General features: G+C 36.1%; 1 protein-coding gene across 1 annotated transcript in view; it reads left to right on the forward strand.

The window, feature by feature from the left end:
- Window positions 1-12,098: 12,098 nt before the first annotated feature.
- Window positions 12,099-20,309, forward strand: part of LOC141377070 (uncharacterized) — a 49,275-nt gene continuing 41,064 nt past the window's right edge. The window contains exon 1 of the mRNA XM_073920303.1: window positions 12,099-12,535. Coding sequence (XP_073776404.1) covers window positions 12,136-12,535 — 400 coding nt within the window. The 5' untranslated portion in view covers window positions 12,099-12,135. The remainder of the gene's footprint in view (window positions 12,536-20,309) is intronic.

Raw genomic sequence — 20,309 nt, forward strand, 5'->3', positions numbered from 1 at the left:
TTGACTTTTGACGATCAGAAGAACCTCAAGAGCTTTATGGACTGCAGTAATGTAGTCACTAACCTTACAAACACAATCAAATATAAAGTGACAGTCATGATCCTGATCAGAGTCAACACGAGTGAACTGCGGTCATCAAGTAAGACGGATGATCAGCTGAAAGCCTCTATGATGTGGAGCATGTGCAAAACCGTTTATGATGGATAGTCATGATTAACATTATATGAGGCACATTACTGTACAGACTAGCGCTCTGAATTGTTTTACAGTGGCTCGCGGGCTGATAGCATTAAATGAGGTATTAAAAGACTCATTTGTCACATGGTCGTATATAACGCTGTTATGTTCTCCGCTCTTGAATCAACAGAGATGAAGAATATAAAATCTCGTCCGCCAGCTGCTGTGTATGTTTGCAGATGTGCTGTACACCTTGTTTCCTTTATTATATCTCATATGTTTCAACTCGTGGACATTTATTTCAGTTTCTGAGCATGACCCATATACCTCATGTAAAGAACAATTTTTCAGTGTTGAAAAGTATTTAATATTTAAATGTTCTACACTAAAAAGGCTTTAGAGGAACATAACATGTTTTTTTCTTTTTTTGCACCTTCTCTCTAGCACTCTACGAAACACAACCCTAACCATAGCCACCATCCTTGAGAGTTCGAACCTTCTGAAACAAAACCATTCACTCTACAACACAGAGGCCATGTCGGGCTCCAGGAAATGAGGGAACGATGTAGTCACCAAGGAAGCTTGAAACAAACAGTAAATGGATGCCTAATTCCTCCTTTCATAGGTCAGATCTTCCCTTGATGGTTATGTTCTATATCAGGAGTCGGCAAACTCGGTCCTGAAGGGCCGGTGTCCTGCACAGTTTAGCTCCAACTCCAATCAAACACGCATGCTTATAGATTTCTAGTGATCTCGAAGACACTGATTAGCAGGTTCAGGTGTGTTTGATTAGTCTGCAGGACACCGGCCCTCTAGGGCCGAGTTTGCCCACCCCTGTTCTAAATGAGTGGAAGAGGAGCAGCATAAATGGAAGAATGATAGGTCATCAAACTTACTATCCCTACTATGATGACAACCATCGGAATCTAAATTCCAGCCAGGCAACGAATATCGTAGACTAACTACCAGGATAGGCAGACCAATCAAGACTCATGCTAAGCCTAAAACAATCTCAGCTATCATCTAATTTTGGGGGTCCAATCACTCTGCCAAACTATTACAGAGACAGTACCCCCACTCTGAGTCTCTGGGCAAAGTAGGACGCCAGTCATCCTCTTACTCCCCTTCATCCCACTTTTCTTCTACCACCTCTTTCATGTCTAGCTTAAAGTGTGGCGTGGGCCATGTTGGTGAAATGGAGTTAACTTGTTAATAGGTTCAGCGGCGGAACCACGCCTCACTTTGTCTCCTTAACCAATCACCAACTCCCTTAAACTTATTTTAAGGAAGACCATCCCTCTAGCACTGTTCTTCCCGTTTTATGAACCCATTATCCCTCCCTCCCTCCATTTCCTTGCTTCCCATTCACAATCCTATAACCCTCTTCACTATACACGTAGGTTGAATCGGTGGATCCAATCTCTCTGCCAAACTATTACAGAGACAGTACCCACAATCTGAGTCTCTGGGCAAAGTAGAATGCCCGATCAACTTACCCACCTGTTTACCTGTCATCCTCTTACTCCCCTTCATCCCACTGTTCTTCTACCATCCCTTTTATCCCTACAGTAAAGTGTAGCTTAAAGTGTGGCGTGGGCCATGTTGGTGAAATGGAGTTAACTTGTTAATAAAGGTTCAGCAGCGGAACCACGCCTCACTTTGTCTCCTTAACCAATCATCTACTCCCTTAAACTTAAGGAAGACCATCCCTCTAGCACTGTTCTTCTTGCTCTATGAACCCATCATCCCTCCCTCCCTCCATTTTCTCGCTTCCCGTTCACAATCCTATAACCCTCTTCACTATACACGTAGATTGAATCGGGGGATCCAAACACTCTGCCAAACTATTACAGAGACAGTACCCCCACTCTGAGTCTCTGGGCAAAGTAGGACGCCCGATCAATTTACCCACCTGTATTACAGTCCTCCTCTTACTCCCCTTCCCCTTCATCCAACTGTTCTTCTACCATCCCTTTCATCCCTAGAGTAAAGTCTAGCTTAAAGTGTGGCGTGGGCCATGTTGGTGAAATGGAGCTAACTCCTTAACCTGTCATCTACTCCCTTAAACTTAAGAAAGACCATCTCTATAGCACTGTTCTTCTCGCTCTATGAACCCATCATCCCTCCCTCCCTCCATTTCCTCGCTTCCCCTTCACAATCCTATAACCCTCTTCACTATATACTATGTTGTATCGGTGGATCCAATCTCTCTGCCAAACTGTTACAGAGAATACCCCCCCCCCCCCCCCCCTCTGAGTCTCTGGGGATAGTAGGACGGCCGATCTACTTACCCACCTGATAACTAGTCATCCTTTTATTCCCCTTCCCCTTCATCCAACTGTTCTTCTACCATCCCTTTCATCCCTACAACCCTACAGTAAATTCTAGCTTAAAGTTTGGCGTGGGCCATGCTGGTGAAATGCATATTACTCTTTGAATTATCCACCTTTTAATGGTGTACATAGAGTCACTGAATTCAGGATACATCAGCAGTCAATCTACGATTATAATATTTTATGTAAATATTTTATGTAATTTTAATTCTGTTTAATGGTTTACAAACTGTTGCTAAATTTTATAAACTACATTTACAGTTGAAGTCATAATTATTAGCCCCCCTTTAAATTCGTGTTTCTTTTTTAAATATTTGCCAAATTATGTTTAACAGAGCAAGGAAATTTTCACAGTATGCCTGATAATATTTTTTCTTCTGGAGAAAGTCTTGTTTTTTTTATTTCGACTAGAATAAAAGCAGTTTTTAATTTTTTCAAACTACTTTAAGTTTAGAATTATATACTCTAAGCTATATTTTATCAATAGCCTACAGAACAAACCATCGTTATACAATAACTTGCCTAATTACCCATAACCTGGCTAGTTACCCTAATTAACCTAGTCACCCTTTAAATGTCACTTTAAGCTGTATAAATGTGTCTTAAAAAATATCTAGTAAGATATTATTTACTGTCATCATGGCAAAGTTAAAATAAATCAGTTATTAGAGACGAGTTATTAAAGCTATTGTTTGGAAAAGTGTTGAAAAAAATCTCTGTTAAACAGAAATTGGGGAAAAAATAAACAGGGGGCTAATAATTCTGATTGCAATTGTACATTCGTTATTTTTATAACTGATGTCAATATTTTTCTTGTCAGTAAGAAAATGTAGAAAAAAGCATTAAAGTAAACTGTATTTCCTAGGGTGTTACAAATACAAAACACAAATTATTAATGGATGGATTAATTAATTAACTACAAACAACCAGAGATGGGAAGTAATTAAGTACTTATACTTCAATACTGTACATAAGATTTATCTGGTAGTATTTACTTCACTATTTATTTAAATGTTTTTGAAAACTTTTTGCTTTCACTCCTTACATTTTAGCACAAATACCTGTACTTTCTACTCCTTACATTTTTTTAAACCACGGTTGTTACTTTTGTTTTCATGTGTTTGGTGGCACGATCAATATTATATCCTGTCATCTTGTCATCAGCTTTGTTGATGCAATCAATCTATTTTTCATATTTGTTTGTTCGTCGTTTTTTTTCTTCAGTTTTTTAGTGATTTTTTTTGACTAATTGATTTTACATATAGGCCTATGCTGTTGTCTTCGACTAATTTACAAACAAATATTTTACAACAAAAATATCTATACTGGGGTGTGTTTCCCAAACAATGACATAACTCGCAGCTGAACTATCACAGTACAATGCATTGTTTGAGAAAAGAATGAATATGAGTGTTTCCCAAAACTGTATTGAGTAAAGGATGTGTGTACTTTTGCCATCTCTGCAAGCAACAGTGTCTGAAAGTTGCGTTAGATGTATACTTATTTCAAACACAAAACATTTTGCTTCTGTAATATTTTTTTTTAAAGTCCCTCCAAAAAAGTAAAAAAAAAAAATTACAATAATTTTAAAAATAATAATTATAATACACATAATATGAGGGGTGGCACAATGCCTCAGTGGTTAAGACTGTCGCCTCACAGCAAAAAGGTCGAATCCTGGCTGAGCCAGTTGGCATTTCTGTGTAGAGTTTGCATGTTCTCCCCATGTTGACGTGGGTTTCCTCTGGTGCTCCGGTTTCCCCCATAGTCCAAAGACGTTGTATAGGTGAACTGTATGAACTTAATTGTCCGTAGAATGTGTGTGAATGAGTGTGTGTATGGGTGTTTCCCAATAGTGGAAGGGTATCCGCTGCGTAAAACATATGCTGGAATAGTTGGCGGTTCATTCCACAGTGGCGACCTCTGAAATAAAAACTAAGCCAAAGGTAATGAATAAATATTATGATTAATAATTTTTATTAGTAGAAATAATTATGATAATAATAAATAAATTGACTTTTGATAAGGAACACAACTTTTACCCCGTCAAAAGTCATGACTGTAAATGTTTAAATAAAGCCTCATTCAGTATCAGGTTTCTCCAAAGTCAACGGGCTCTCCTGTTCACAAAGGAAGAACTAAAACATCAACTGTACTGACGCACTTTTTAATTCACTCCTTTATTTTCTCACTCTGCAGTTTTTTCTTCCTTCATCTCAGGTTTCCTGTTGAGGACGCAGTGCTGTGACAGTCAGACTGACAGCTCATTAACAGCTCATTATTACTGCGTGCTTCCACAGGAACACTGATGAATGAAAGAGAACGTCTATTGAAGGGTCCTTCAGGTTCAGCTGGATTTTAAGTGCAAGGCCCTATAGTAAAAAAAAAGTGGCAATACCTGCAATATTAAGTTAATAATAATTATGAGGCAAATATTAATGAATGTTTGTTTGTTCTGTTCATTTATATGATTCTTAGGAAGATGTATTATGGTTTAAGAATGTTTAGATGTTTTACCAATAACAAGCCCAAAACACAAAATAACATAAAATAAAACAAATAAAAAAAGAAGTAAAAATAAAATAAATAAACAAAAAATAAATAAATAAATAAATAAATACAATAAAATAAAACAAAATATAATATATATATATATATATATATATATATATATATATATATATATATATATATATATATAAACAAATAAAATAAAATGAAATAAAGTAAAGTAAAATAAATATAATAACACAAAAAAATCATAAACATAAAATAAGAAAAACTAAATAAAATAAAAAATAAAACTAAATAAATAAAACAAATTTCATTAAATAAAGAAAAAATAAAATAAATAAAACTAAATAAAATAAATGAAAATAAATCAAAATTAAGAATTAAAAATAAAATACAACTATATAAATTAAAAATCTATCTATCTATCTATCTATCTATCTATCTATCTATCTATCTATCTATCTATCTATCTATCTATCTATCTATCTATCTATCTATCTATCTATCTATCTATCTATCTATCTATCTATCTATCTATCTATCTATCTATCTATCTATCGTCTCAAGAATTTTGCTTTTACTTTATTTTTTGCAGTGAAAATGCACCTACTAGATACTATTTTTATGAACGAATTTTCAAAACAAATAGACAAAACTACACAACTGATGTGTTCAAATATCAGATACTGAAATAGAAATACAGAAAAAAAATGAAGCCTATGGAATGTCCCCATAATTCACAAAAACAAACCTGTTTGTGTGTCTGTGTGTGTGTGTCTCTGTGTGTGTGTGTGTGTGTGTGTGTGTGTGTGTGTGTGTGTTTGTGTGTAGAATCAGAACATGTTTAGGCAGTTATTAAAACTCTCCTTGGGCAAAAATGCAGCAGAGCATATAAAAGGATTATGTGTCAGTGTTAATTATGAAAGATTAAACATGTTTTGTGCAGATTGTTATTTGTTTCTAAGCGCTGCCGGCAGAGTTGAGTTCAGAGCAGCTCTAGAAAAAAGTACGTATAAAATATGACCAATAAAGACTTCAACACTTTTACAACAAATGCAGAAATTAAATGCTTAATTTAAAATCACCGCCTGACAGAAAACCTGTGCACCCCCAATAAAACATTAATAATTAAAATTTGTCCTATAACGTTGGTGTGTTTGTAAAACAAATTATACAATATTACAAAAGCCACAGCCAAATCCCCCTGCAGCCCAAGGCCGGTTACACACTTAAGCTAAGCAGGGCTGAGCCAGGTCAGTACCTGGATGGCACACCACATGGGAATATTAGGTTGCTGTTGGAAGTGGTGTTAGTGAGGCCAGCAGGGGGTGTTCAAACTGTGGTCTGAGTCCTAATGCCCCAGTATAGTGAAGGGGACATCAAACTGTCATTGGGCAACATCTTTTGGATGAGACGTTAAACCGGGGTCCTGACTCTCTTTGGTCATTAAAAAAAAACCCATAGCACTGAGTAGGTGTGTAACCTTGGTGTCCTGGCCAAATCCCCTTCTTTAGCCCTTACGATCATGTGATTTTATTTTTGTAATACATATTTACAATAATAACATTAATATTACTAATAATATTTATTTGTTTAATATTATTGTCAATCATATTATTATAAGTAAAAAAAATTAATAATAATAATACCAATAATATATCAAATTCATTTTTTTATCATTATTATTTTTTTAATTAATAACAACAACAGCAATAATAATATTTAATAATAATAATACCAATAATATATCAAATTAATTTTTTTATTATTATTTTTTTTTAATTATTAACAACAACAACAGCAATAATAATAATAATAATAATAATATGTATACATAGGTGATTTGTCATTAATCACTTTTTAAGATTATTTTTAAAAGCATAACACATAGAATATTGCCACCTTTTTGACAAGAGTAAACTATTTAAATCGGAAATTTATTAAAAAAAGGAGAGAAATCTGGTATTTGTTTCAAAAAGAAAGAGAAAAAAAAGTGATAGAAAGAAAAGCAATATTTCCTTCAGCAGGTTGAAATGTCCTCCTGGAGCAGTGGGTTTTGTGGTAATGATGATGAATGGCAGTGTGAGCAGATTACTGAAACAGAAATGTGCAGTCTGCACACGGGGCATTACAGCTTCTCCAAACCAATGCACTGAGAGCGTGTGTGAATTTACTGTCTAATATGCCAAGCTCCACATTTAAACAAGCTTTCCTTTCTCTGCTGCTGATGCTCGTCTTTCACTTTCAGCTTCAGCCAAACGCTTCTCTAATAGCAGCCATCTCGCAATGTGCTTCACATCAAGCGTGAAAATAAAACACACAGCTTCCTTTCTGATACAATCAATCTCTTGTTGAATGCCTTTTTCTTACGAGTTGCAGACCTTTCTCTAAACAGGGAGGAAAAATAGCTGCGCGATATGATGTGCAGCTAACATTCTGGAAATGGGTTTACAGTCAAGTAAGAGTGTTTGTTTCAAGTCTGGTCTTTATTAAGTAAAAAAAAAAAAGAAGTAATAATGTACAGTTGAAGTCAAAATTATTTGCCCTCCTGTGATTTTGTTTGTTTGTTTTTTCAAATATTTCCCAAATGATGTTTAACAGAGAAAGGAATTTTTCACAGTATTTCATAATATTCATAAAAGCCTGAAATAAAAGCAGTTTTTAATTTTTTAAACCATTTTAGGCAACATGGTGGCGCAGTGGTTAGCACTGTCGCCTCACAGCAAAAAGGTCGCTGGTTCGAGTCCAAGCTGTGTCAGTTGACATTTCTAAGTAGAGTTTGCATGTTCTCCTAATGTTGGCGTGGGTTTCCTCTGAGTGCTCCAGTTTCCCCCACAGTCCAAACACGAGCTATACAGTAGGTGAATTCAAGAAACTAAATTGGCCATGTGTATGAGTGTGTATGGATGTTTCCCAGTACTGGGTTGCAGCTGAAATGGAATCTGCTCTTTAAAACATATGCTGGATAAGTTGGCGGTTCATTCCGCTGTGGCGACCCCTGATGAATAAAGGGACTAAACCAAATGAAACTGAATGAATGAATATTATCCGTGTTGTTTAATGTTTTATGTTGTGTTAAAGCATGTTTGTTTACCACAATTATATATTTCAAGCTAATAAAGAACAATCTCAGAATGCTTAGTCACATAGAATGTTTAAAAGGATATTTATTAATTATTTGTGGACCTTTTTAGGTTGATGTTGTCTTATATACAGTTGAAGTCAGATTTATTAACCCCCTTTGAATTTTTCTTTCTTTTTTAAATATTTCCCAAATTATGTTTAACAGAGCAAGGAAATTTTCTGAGTATGTCTGATAACATTTTTTCATCTGGAGAAAGTCTCATTTGTTTTCTTCCAGCTAGGATAAAAGCAGCTTTTAATTTTTAAACACATCTTTAAGGTCAAAATTATTAGCCCCTTTAAGCTATTTTTTTTTTTCAGATTTTTTTCGAGCATTCACAAACTCCAAGAAAAATGTTTTCAATATATTAAAGGGATAGTTCACTCAAAATAAAAATTGACTCACTAATTAGGCTCCATCGAGTGCTTCTTATCCGTTATGAGTTTCTTTTTTTCTGTTGAACACAAGAAGATATCCTGAAGAATGTTGAAAAATGTAAACACTGGCATCTCTGAATTATATATATATTCCATCATTCTTCAAAATATCTTCTTTTGAGCTCATCAGAAGAAAGAAATTCATTGAAAGTTGAGGGTGAGTCAACAGTAAGTAGAGTTGGGGTAATGCATTACAAGTAATGTGGCTTATTAATTTTCTAGATAACAGTAAAAGTAACCATTACTAAAATAATAAAATAAGTTATAATACGAGTTACTTTTTTAATTAATTAATCTAAAAAGTTTAAAAACTTTTTAGATTAATTAATTTGCTTTTAACAATAGTTAGCTGAAATAAAATTAGTGTAATTATATTGAATCACACTCATGAGCTCCCCACAAGAACAGACAGAAACCAAGCTGGCAGAGCCTTACATTTCTGTGATGGAAGAATTCTCATTATTTTGAACACATGAAAGAAAAGGGGATTATAGTCTCAATAGACACTGAATTTACTGAACTAATAACACAAAAATAGCAAACACATTGCTTTCAACTTTCATTAATCTGTACATACAGCATGTAGAGAGTCAGGAAGTTCTCAGAAGGTAATATTATTTTAATATTTTATAATTTGTTTTTGTTTTTTTAAATGAAGGTTATACAGTGTTCAGTTAATACAGAGCTTTCTACTTAAAACGAGAAAAAGACAAAAAAATCTTCAAGTTCTGTAAGAGACTTTTGGCCAGCGGAGAAATTAAAATGGTCGTGCCCAACTGAGTCTGGTTCTCTCAAGGTTTTTTTTCTTCACTCCCATCAGGTGAAGTTTTTTTTCCCTCTCCGCTGTCGCCACTGCCTCGCATGGTTCAGGATTGGTAGAGCTGCGCATCGATTAACTTGCTCTTCAGTGTTTGAACTCTCAGTAATGATTAAATCACACTGAACTGAGCTAAACTGAACTGAACTGAACTTAAACACTAAAACCTGAACCACACTGTTTCAGTTACTATGACCATTTATGTGAAGCTGCTTTGACACAATCTACATTGTAAAAGCGCTATACAAATAAAGCTGAATTGAATTGAATTGAGATCAAGCCTCAGGTAGGTATGAAAAGGCAACTCAGAAGTAACTCAAAACTACCGTAATGTAACGTAACTTTCTATAAAAAGTAACTAGTCAATCCTGCTAAATTAAGGGAACATTTTCAACTAAAAACAGGAAAAGCCTTGTCTGTTTGGCTAGAACACATTGTTAATCTTAAGGCATACTTCAAATTAAATTATAAAATTAAAAAAAGAACTGAAAAGACGTCATTTTGAACAAATCCGGCCAAAACGAAGTTTGTTTTGAGTTTATTTCACTAGTTACTTTCTTGGGCAGTAACTCAATACTGTAATGCACCACTTTCAAAAATAACTTTCCCCAACACTGACAGAAGTTATATTCTGGGGTGAACTAGCCCTTTAAAGAAAGATGCTTAGATAAAGTAACATTATTGGAACATGCTGGGAACATTGTTGTTAACTGGACTGTTTCTGTGTTTCGCTTTTGTGTTTTCGTGTTACGCAATACATTATAAAATAAAAGTGTAAATACAACTTTTTTCACATGAGAAAAGTTGGTTTTAATTCCACGAGAGACTTGTCTTTGTAAATATTTGTGAAATTAGCCATTTGTGCTTGAAAATAGCATCTCCACCAAATGTTTTTTCCCTGTATATTTCATATTCCTGGCTTATCCTAGGGTGGTAATGGAACAGAATTCAATTCACAAGACTTCTGCATTTGTGTATATTGTTTGGCACATCTCAAGCAATGAGTTTATACGTCTGAGGAGCGTCCGGAGGGAATTTATCCTTCTGTACACACTGACTCATTCAGGCCGTGATTAATAGTCGCTGTGGGATCACATCAGTGTAACCACACACAGCCGAGGAAAACACGAAGACACACACGAACCAAAGCACTAATGACGGGACTCCAGCAAATTGCGAAGACATTTTAATCCACCATTGACAGAATATTGATTGCGTTCATAGTTGTAGTAATAGTAGCGCTCACCACAACAGGAACTGCTGGGATTGAACACGCTCCAAAACCACAGCACTCAATGAAGAGGGGAAAAGGAAAAATGAAGGGAAAATGATGGGAGAAAAGGGTTTTTAGCCAACTTAAACGTTAAAAAGAACAATCAGTTCTACACAACACACACAACACACACACACACACAACACACACCCACAAACAACTACGATAAGGGAAAAAAGTCATTGTTGGTTATTAATCCTGCTAAATTAAGGGGACATTTTCAGCTAAAAACAGGAAAAAAAAATGGTCTATTCTGCTAGAACACATTGTTAATCTTAGGCATACTTCAAATTAATTTACAAAATAAAAAAAAAGAACTGAAATGATGTCATTTCGAACAAATCCGGCCAAAACAAAGTTTGTTTCGACAGTTTGAAACAATTAGTTTTAAAGACCCTGTTATTCTTCAAAACTAAAAAAAAAAAAAAAAAGAACTAAACTGACATTATTTCGAACAAATCCAGCCAAAATGAAGTTCATTTTGAGTTTGTTCGCAGTTAAAAAAGCTAGTGTTAAAGGCTCTGGTATACTACAAAACTAAAGGCCCTGCTATACTTCAAAATTAAAACACTTTAAATGGCTTTAAAGGCCCTGGTATACTTCCAAAAAATTTAAAACGCTGTAATTTTGAACAAATCCAGCCAAACCGAAGTTGAATAGAGTTCATTTTGGCAGTTCGAAACAGTGTTGAAAACCTTGGTATACTTCAAACTAAATCAATAAAAAAACTAAATTGAAATAATTTTGAACAAATCCAGTTTATTTAAAGGCCCAAGTATACTTCAAAATAAACTGTGTGAAGGCCCTGGTATGATTACAAATTAAATAGAATTTTTTTTTTTTTTTAAATAGAAAATAAATAAATTGATGTCATTTTAGACAAATCAAACAAATTTTTTTTTTCAATTAATTTTGGCAAATCAAAACAGCTGGTGTAAAGGCCCTGCTATACTTCAAACAAATTCGAGAAAATAAATAAATAAATGAAGTAATTTTTAATAAAATACAGCCAAAATGAATTTCATTTTGAGTTTGTTTCGCAGTTGAAAAAGCTGGTGTTAAAGGCCTAGCTAAACCCAGGGGTCGCAATCCAATGAAGAAAAATTAAAGGCTGATAGCTTTTTATTTTCATCTTTTTTAATGTAACTAATAAATATGTTTTAGAGGGCACCTATGGTGAAAAATCTACTTTTCAAGCTGTTTGGACAGACATATGTGCAAGTATAGTGTATAGACCGCCATATTGGGGTGATATAAACACAGTCCTTTTTTTTTTTTTTAATTTAATTTAACAAAAAAAAAACAAAAAAAAACAGTGGACCAATTGGAGCAGTTTTCAGACCGACCGGAAAGCGATCCCCCTGCCCACCAATATTGATTGACAGCCTTGCGTCACGATCATAGCCTCAGTTTCTTGTTGCACGTCCGCCATTTGTTCAGCGTGTAGGTAAAAGCTTCATATGATTACAGGAACACCCTTGCTCTATTTTTTGATGAAAAGCTCATTGGACTCTACACAAGATCAATATTCTCCACATTATCGCTCTAATTGGATTTATTGCTTGTACCTTTTGCGTGGCACGGCGCCGTGCATTTCGGAGTTCTGGGCATGGGTTTCTGTCAGGGTGCACGCGGCGGAGGTTTGTGTCAGCGGCTCGGCACAGCGTGGGTTTCTGTCGGGGTGCACACAGCGGAGCTTCTGGTCAGCAGCTCGGCACAGCGTGGGTTTCTGTCGGGGTGCACACAGCGGAGATTCTGGTCAGCGGCTCGGTGTGGGTTTCTGTCGGGGTGCACATGGCGAGGCTTTGGGTCAGCGGCTCGGCGTGGGTTTCTGTCAGGAGGCACGCTGCGGAGCTTCGGGTAAGCGGCTCGGCGCTGCGTGGGTTTCTGTCGGGGTGCATGTGGCGGAGCTCCGGGTCGGCGGCTCGGCGTGGCGCCGTTGTGTTCGCCCTGGTGGAGGCTTGTGTTTGGAGTTCTGGAATGCGTGGCGCGACGATTCGGGACACTTCATGTTTCAAAGACACAAATGATTTTGTACTCTCTGCTTGGTCTGTGTCTGACTCGTACATGTACGGCTGAATGCTCATCCTAGCTTAGCTTAGCTTTGCTTAGCTCTCTCCCTGTCTGTCAGCCTGTCTGTTGCAAACACAGCGTAGGAGCTCTTGGCTCCGCCCCCTTGTTACATTGGGCAGGAAGCCGAAACTGTGAAGCAACAGACCCCTAAAACACTTTAACACATTATAATAAAAGCATCTGAACTGTGTGTTGAACTGAACCTAAACTGGCACACTCAGAAGAACCATAATATTAATATTAAATCATAAAAAAGGGGTAAACTATGTGCCCTTTAAAACTATTACTAACAAAAGAAAAATAAATATATACATTAACAACAAATACATTAGCAAACAGTTCAGCTTATTAAAATTAATAGCTATTATGATAAAATAGAATCACAATATCAATCTCATTCATTTCTCCACTGTATAACTTACACATTCTGATTAAAGAGCAACGGCTGAATCTCTCAATTATTAAGATTTTTTTTGTTACAATAAATAAGAGGTGTGACTTTAAAAATGCACACATGTAACATTATAATGAAAGCATTCGTCTGCTTTCCTAACCTTTTATGCTCATTTAAGACAAAATTAGTTATTTGTGTGTGAAAAAAACCAGCAAGATCGACATCCTTATATGTTGTTATTATTTATTATGTGTGTGTGTCTGTTTAAACACACACCCAAAAGCCAGACTTTCTCACCGCTTCAAATCGCGTGTACAGAATCAGTTTGGGAAACAGCATCTGTTTATCACTATGGAGCATGTCGGCTGACAGTCATGCATTATTATATGACTGTTTTGAGAATTGTATAGGATGGGCGACAGCACCTGTAATCAAAAGGAAATGGAATCGCACCGTTTTAAATATTTATTTTAAAGTGTTTTCATTCCTAGACAAAGCTAAAGCACAGAAGACTCACGTTTTAGAGCAAGGGGCAACCCCTGGTGATTCGGCGGTATGGGTTGTGTATAGGGAGGCTCGGCTGTTCAGAGAAAGACTGAAAATATGGAAGAAATACGGGAAAATACCTTTCGGGATGATAGCAGGATAGAACACTAAAATACGGGAGAATCCCGGGAAAAACGGGAGGGTTGAGGTATGCTGTTGCTGCAAACATTATTGTTGCGTTTATAAGTCCACTTGACATTTACAGCCCAGCTCACTACAGCACAAGGGTGTTGGAAGGTTCAAAAACAGTATACAGTAACTCAGCCTTCTCAAACTTTTTTGTGGCCTCAAACAAGCCTTAAAAGGTAAACAATTAATACATTAATCCTCTGAAAAAAACTGTTTGTTTTGATGATCTTAAAGCGAAATCTGACCACTTGCTTCTTATCTAGAATAGCAGTCCTTCTCTGATGATGTCAGTTTGATGAAGTGGGTGTAATATACTTAGCCACGCCCCTCCAGTTGTTAGTCTGCTGCGAATTAAATATCAGAGGAGGACCGGAAAAAATAAAACCCCACCTCTAATAATTATTCAGTTTCAGTTGGAAATAAGTCATTACCTATGGATAGCTTATAAAAAAAAACAATGTTGATTTTTTTTGTTGATGTTTTGTCCTTTTGTTTTAGTTGTTTAGTATTACCATGGGCATGGTGTTGAAAACACTCTAACAGACTTTATATCAGAGAATATCCATAAAATGCTGACCCATGATGCAGGTCTGTGTGGGTAGTCTCTCTGTTCTCTGTCTCCATGGTTTATCTCTGTTCTTACAGTAGAGAAGATGCTGAACAGATTCACACTGTCCTGATGGCTGCAGGAGTGAGATTTATCCACTTCCTGTTCCTGTCCAACCAGCTGGACGTGTTTAGTGTCACTATTTAACATGATTTATGTGACCGCTGGACAGCTGTAATCCTGGATCTGCTCTCTGTGTCAATCACACAGGTCAGAAAACAATGACTATGGCTTAGAAAATGAAACGCACTAAATGAATCACACATGGTAAATCACAAAAAAATTTCCGAATACCTTTGCATTAGTAAAAAAAAAAAAGAGCAGAAAATTTGAGATTAAAAAAAAAAAAAGTTTTCTCAGTTATTTTATAATTGATGATTTGTGAATGCATGCAGTGAGATTTATTTATTTTCTATTTAAAATTCATAACATTTGTATTTTAATAGGGGTGGAAACCAGTCTTAGGGTTTAGTTTGGTTACGATTATCACGCCATTGATTTGGTTCAATTCAATATCTTGGTGCATTGACGATGCTTTTTATAAACCGTTTGATATTTTACTTCAACACACAATCATTATTGTATTAATTAAAAATATATTTATATATTTGAAATACATATTTGTCCTTTAACACAAGCAGTCAGGTATATGAATTGTACCTTTAATTTGACCTGCTCAAAGAAAACACTTTTTGAACGCATCAAACAAAACTCAGATATTAAATTGCTAAATTGTTATTAAATTGGTCATGTGTTCAACAGAAAAGGCTGCTATGGGCTCTAAAAGGTCAGTGCGACTCCATGCTGTTCAGCAAAAAGTGACACGGACACTGATGTTTAACGGCCGCTGTGATCAGCTGATTGGTTGTAGACTACATTGCAGTGGAGAAAACTCACTCTGCAGACCCCCTTATGTCTGAATCCACAAGTATCATTATTGTCGTAACAGCCGAGAGAGGAGATAAAACGTTACCTCACGAACATGCCAGCAGGTCAAAGGGGCCACAGAGAGAGAGAGAGAGAGAGAGAGAGAGAGAGAGTTTACAGCTTTCATTTTCATTTTTACCTCCCTCACCATAATAAGCTACCGTAATATAATGCATAGTGATACATGACATCAGTACATAATAACCGGTTATGATTATTACTGAACCAATACCGAATTGGTCATTTCTACATTATGGTGCAATGAAGAAACTATTTATTTTGACACACCAATACACCACAATATAACTAAAATTATATAATATTTATCAGAAATTACATTGCATTTCAGCTACATTTGCAAATTGTATACACCAAAGCTAAAACTTTCTAAACACTTAGTAAAAAATCTTGAAGGGCACCTATTTTACCCCTATTTCAAGATTTAGGATAAGTCTTTTGTGTCTCCAGAATGTGTCTGTAAAGGTTCAGCTCAAAACACCCATCAAATTATTTGTTATACCTTTCAGAATATTAGATTTTCTGCTCTGAACATAATGTAGCTGTATTTGTTGCCTGTGCCTTAATGCTGGTTCTACCCACCCACCATTCCCACGTGCCTGTCAGAGTGTGCCTCAATCTCTGGCTGTGTCAGATAAACAGCGCAGTGATAGACATGAAGAAGCAGATCTCACGTAATGTTCGTGAGAAATACTACAGCAAGAACTTTCCCAATGATTATTTGATGTATTTGTTGTAGGGTTAATTCAAGCCTTTCTGCAACTATGTGAGTCACACACAATGTCGATACAAAACTCATACAGACACACATACACACAGTGGACACACACAGTGTGCACGTTTAACTTTGCACTGTTTTTGCACGGCAAATGTGACAGGATACACATTCATACCCACTGCTGTATGGACATTCGTTGACAATCTGATCAGTGGACGGGAAAACTGCACTCCTATGTCACGTTGTGGTCGGCCTCAAAATGAGAGGGATTTGGATCTTATTTTAGTTTCAAAAAGGTAATTTCATCATAGGTGCCTTTTAAAACTAAAGATAAAATAAAACAATTAAATGTATTAAAATTATTAAAACCAAATTATATTAAATAGTTATCAAATTAATATTTCAATGACAAGAAAATAACTGATCTCCAAAAGTTTTTAATTAAATATATATATATATATATATATATATATATATATATATATATATATATATATATATATATATACGTATGCATAATTTCAAATCAATGTCACTTGGTTTGATATTTCAATCTGATGCCTATTGCAGAAAAATTGCAGGCATTTTGTAAGTGTGACCCCAGAATCCAAACGCATAAAATAAAATGGTGGTTCAGCACAATCTGCTAATATTTAAAGTCTGTCGCTGGTTAAAATGTAGCCATATTACAATAAAAATAAATCTCAGGACGATGTTAAATGTTAACGGGCCGCTTGCTCCATCAGTCAGCGCTGGTTTAGATTCAGTATGGACCAGTTGAGAGCGGGCACCAACTCTGAGTCATACACTGGCAGTCAGGTGCCTGCGACCAGTGCCAGTTTTCATATTTTGAAGCAAATGCTATGGAAAGGAAAATAAAAGAGCAATATTTGTGTTACTGCGAGTGTGTCCAGGTTTGTGTCAAAACTTAATGTTGGGTAAGTTTGGGGTGTGGATCAACATTGGGCTAAAGTAAGCCAAAACCTAAAAAAAAACAATAATAAAAAAATACCAATAATCCCCCCCCCCCAGGGGGGGGGATTACACAATGTCCCCATAAAGCTAGCTATACAAGGGTGTGTGTGTGTGTGTGTGTGTGTGTGTGTGTGAAGATATAAAAGATCTGCTGCTGATGTCAATAGTATAGCAATAAATATCACATAAAATTGTGTGCAAACTCACATTAGCAGCATTTAACACTAAAAAAAACACATAATCAGTACCCGAGGAAATCATTTTCATTGCAGTTTATGGTGCCATTTTGTTGTGATGTAACAGAAAATTTAAACTGCTTCTAAAATAGATTTTGTGCGCCATTGTTGCAAACAGTTGAGAAAAAAAAAACAGTTTTAACATTAAAAAGATAGCTTTAATTTGCCTATCATGTTGCCACATCATATGTAGCTAGGGCCTGGTGGAAGTGCATCCAGGTTCATGTCAGAACTTCATGTTAGGTAGGCTTGGGCTGTGGATTAATATTTGGCAAAAGTAAGCCAAAACCTAATCCAAAAAAAAGCAATACCAATAAATTTGGGAAAAGAATTTAAGAAACGGCACACAAATCACACAGAATGTCCTCATGAAGATAGCTGTACAAGGGTGTGTGTGTCCAGATCTAAGGGTAAAATATCTGCTGTTGATGTTATAGCAATATATATATAATGTGAAATGGTGTTCAAACTCACATTAGAAGCATTTAACACTGAATAAAACACATAATCAGTACCAGAGGAAATCATTTTCATAGCAGTTTATGGTGTTGTTTTGTCATGATGTGACTGAAAATATAAACTGCTTCTAAAATAGATTTATTGTGCTCCATTGTTGCAAACGTTTAGGACAAAAACTTGTTTTAACATGAAAAAGATTATTATAATAAGCTTTTGTTGCATGTGACGGTGAACGGTGTAATACATCAAATTCTACCAGTTCACCAAACTCACCGCTTTTTAAAGCATCAGCGTTTTAAAGCAGTGCAGATCAGTCAATTCATCTGCAGATCGCTCGTATGTCAGCTTCTAAAATGGACCAGCTGATCTTTGCGGCTTTAAAATGCTCCAGTGTCCCTGTATCTCTATAGTTATACTCGGTAAACAGCTGTGAGTTCGGTTAATTGATGACCTTCACGGACAATCACAGTAATTTCTGTTGAGCATGTGAACACAATGGCAAATCAGTGTTGTTTAAGAACACGGTCAGTGTTAGCAGGAAATGGATGTTTTTACAATTTCAGTACCGATTGGTATTTAATTCCAGTATCATTACAAGACTAAAAGATTCTGAAATAAAATTTGACTGTGTAAAATGATAAATGACTTAAGACGCCACTAAATATTCAATTACCAACTTGTACTGATAATTCCCACAGCAAATCACTGCAGTGCATAGTTATGACTGAATTTGAACACACACCAACACTTAGTAATAAACTCCAGTCTGTAACTCGTCCTGCACAGCTTCACACTTCAGACATTATTTATACCAAAGTAATCAAAGTGCAAATGGAGAGACTCTGGCTAGAAAGCAGCCACCTAGCAACCAACCAGAAATCCCTAGAAACCACATATAAAACATGCTAAAAACCACTCAGCAATGCAAGCGCTGGCAAACGCTCACATCGCAGCATCGAGTATTCAGTCCAGCATACGTCGCATTTCCTTCGGGAAATGTAAAAATCTTATTTACTCATTCAAGTTGTGCAGCCAAGATGTGCTTTCAAGGTTAAGAATACATTGCAGATTACGTACAGCAATTGGCTCCAAAATCACAACAGCCACTAAATCAGGCTACAGTAAGTCAAAGGACGATCATATTCACACGTTGTTTGAAACAATCACTCATAATACAAGCCAAACCTAGATGACAATAGGATAGTGAGCCAAACCCAGACTGACAGTATTGAGGTAAACAGTGCAGTCATTTCTCCGTGTGAGTGACCCTCAGTAAATCAGACCTTCATTTGCACACTTACAGCAGTAAACATCAATATCATAGGTGATCTCTAATTTATTTATGTAGTTCAGATGAATGGAAGGGTTATAAAACAACTGATGGACAGGCGGATGGATGGATCGATGAATGGAGGGATGGATAAATAATGAAAAATGGATAGAATGGATGAATCAAAAAACAATTCATGGATTATTGGATGGACAGAATGGGTAAAATGAATGATGGATGGATAGGGTCGAAAACAGTTAAGGATGAATGGGCTAAAAAACAATCAAAAGGTGGATGGATGGATGGATGGATGGATAGGTCAAATATTGTCAAAAATGCATAGATGCAGTCGAAAACAGTTAAGAAACACAAATAGATGAACAGATGAATGGATAGGGCCAAAACAGTTAGAGAAGGATGGATGGATGGACAGACGGATGAATGGAGGGATGGATGCTTTGGGTCAAAAACAGTCAAATGAGGAATGGATGGATGGATTGATGGGGTCAAAAACAATCAAAAGTTGGATGGATGGATAGATGGGGTCAAAAACAATCAAAAGTTAGATGGATGGATGGATGGATTGATGGTGTCAAAAACAATCAAAAGGTAGATGGATAGGGTCAAATAGTGTCAAAAATGCATGGATGGAGTCAAAAAAAGATGGATGAACAGATGGATGGGGTCAAAACAGTCAATGATGGATAGATGGATGGGGTCAAAACAGTCAAAGGATGGATGGAGGGGTTAAAAACAGTCAATAATGTATGGATGGATGTATGGGGTCAAAAATCAAAAGATTAGTGGACAGAAGGATGGATGAGTGGGGTCAAAAACAATCAAAAGATTAATGGATAGAAGGATGGATAATGGGGCCAAATACAGTCAAAGATGGATAAATTGATGGATAGAAGGATGGATGGAGTCAAAAACAGTCAAAAGATATATGGATGGATTGATGGGGTCAAATATTGTCAAAAGATACTTGGAGTTAGAAACAGTCAAAAAATGAACAGATGGATGAACAGATGGATGGATGGATGGATGGGGTCAAAACAGTCCAATAAGGATGGATGGATAGAAAAAAATTGATGGACAGAAGGATGGATGGGGTTAAACAAGTCAAGAGATTGGTGGACAGAAGGATAGATTGATGGGGTCAAAAACAGTCAGAAGATTTGTGGATGGATTGATGGAGTCAGAAACAGTCAATAATGGATGGATTGGGTCAAAAATCCAAAAATGAGTGTACAGAGGGATGGATAAGTATGGTCAAAAACAA

Source organism: Danio rerio, chromosome 13 (genome assembly GCF_049306965.1).
Source record: "Danio rerio strain Tuebingen ecotype United States chromosome 13, GRCz12tu, whole genome shotgun sequence".
NCBI lineage: Eukaryota > Metazoa > Chordata > Actinopteri > Cypriniformes > Danionidae > Danio > Danio rerio.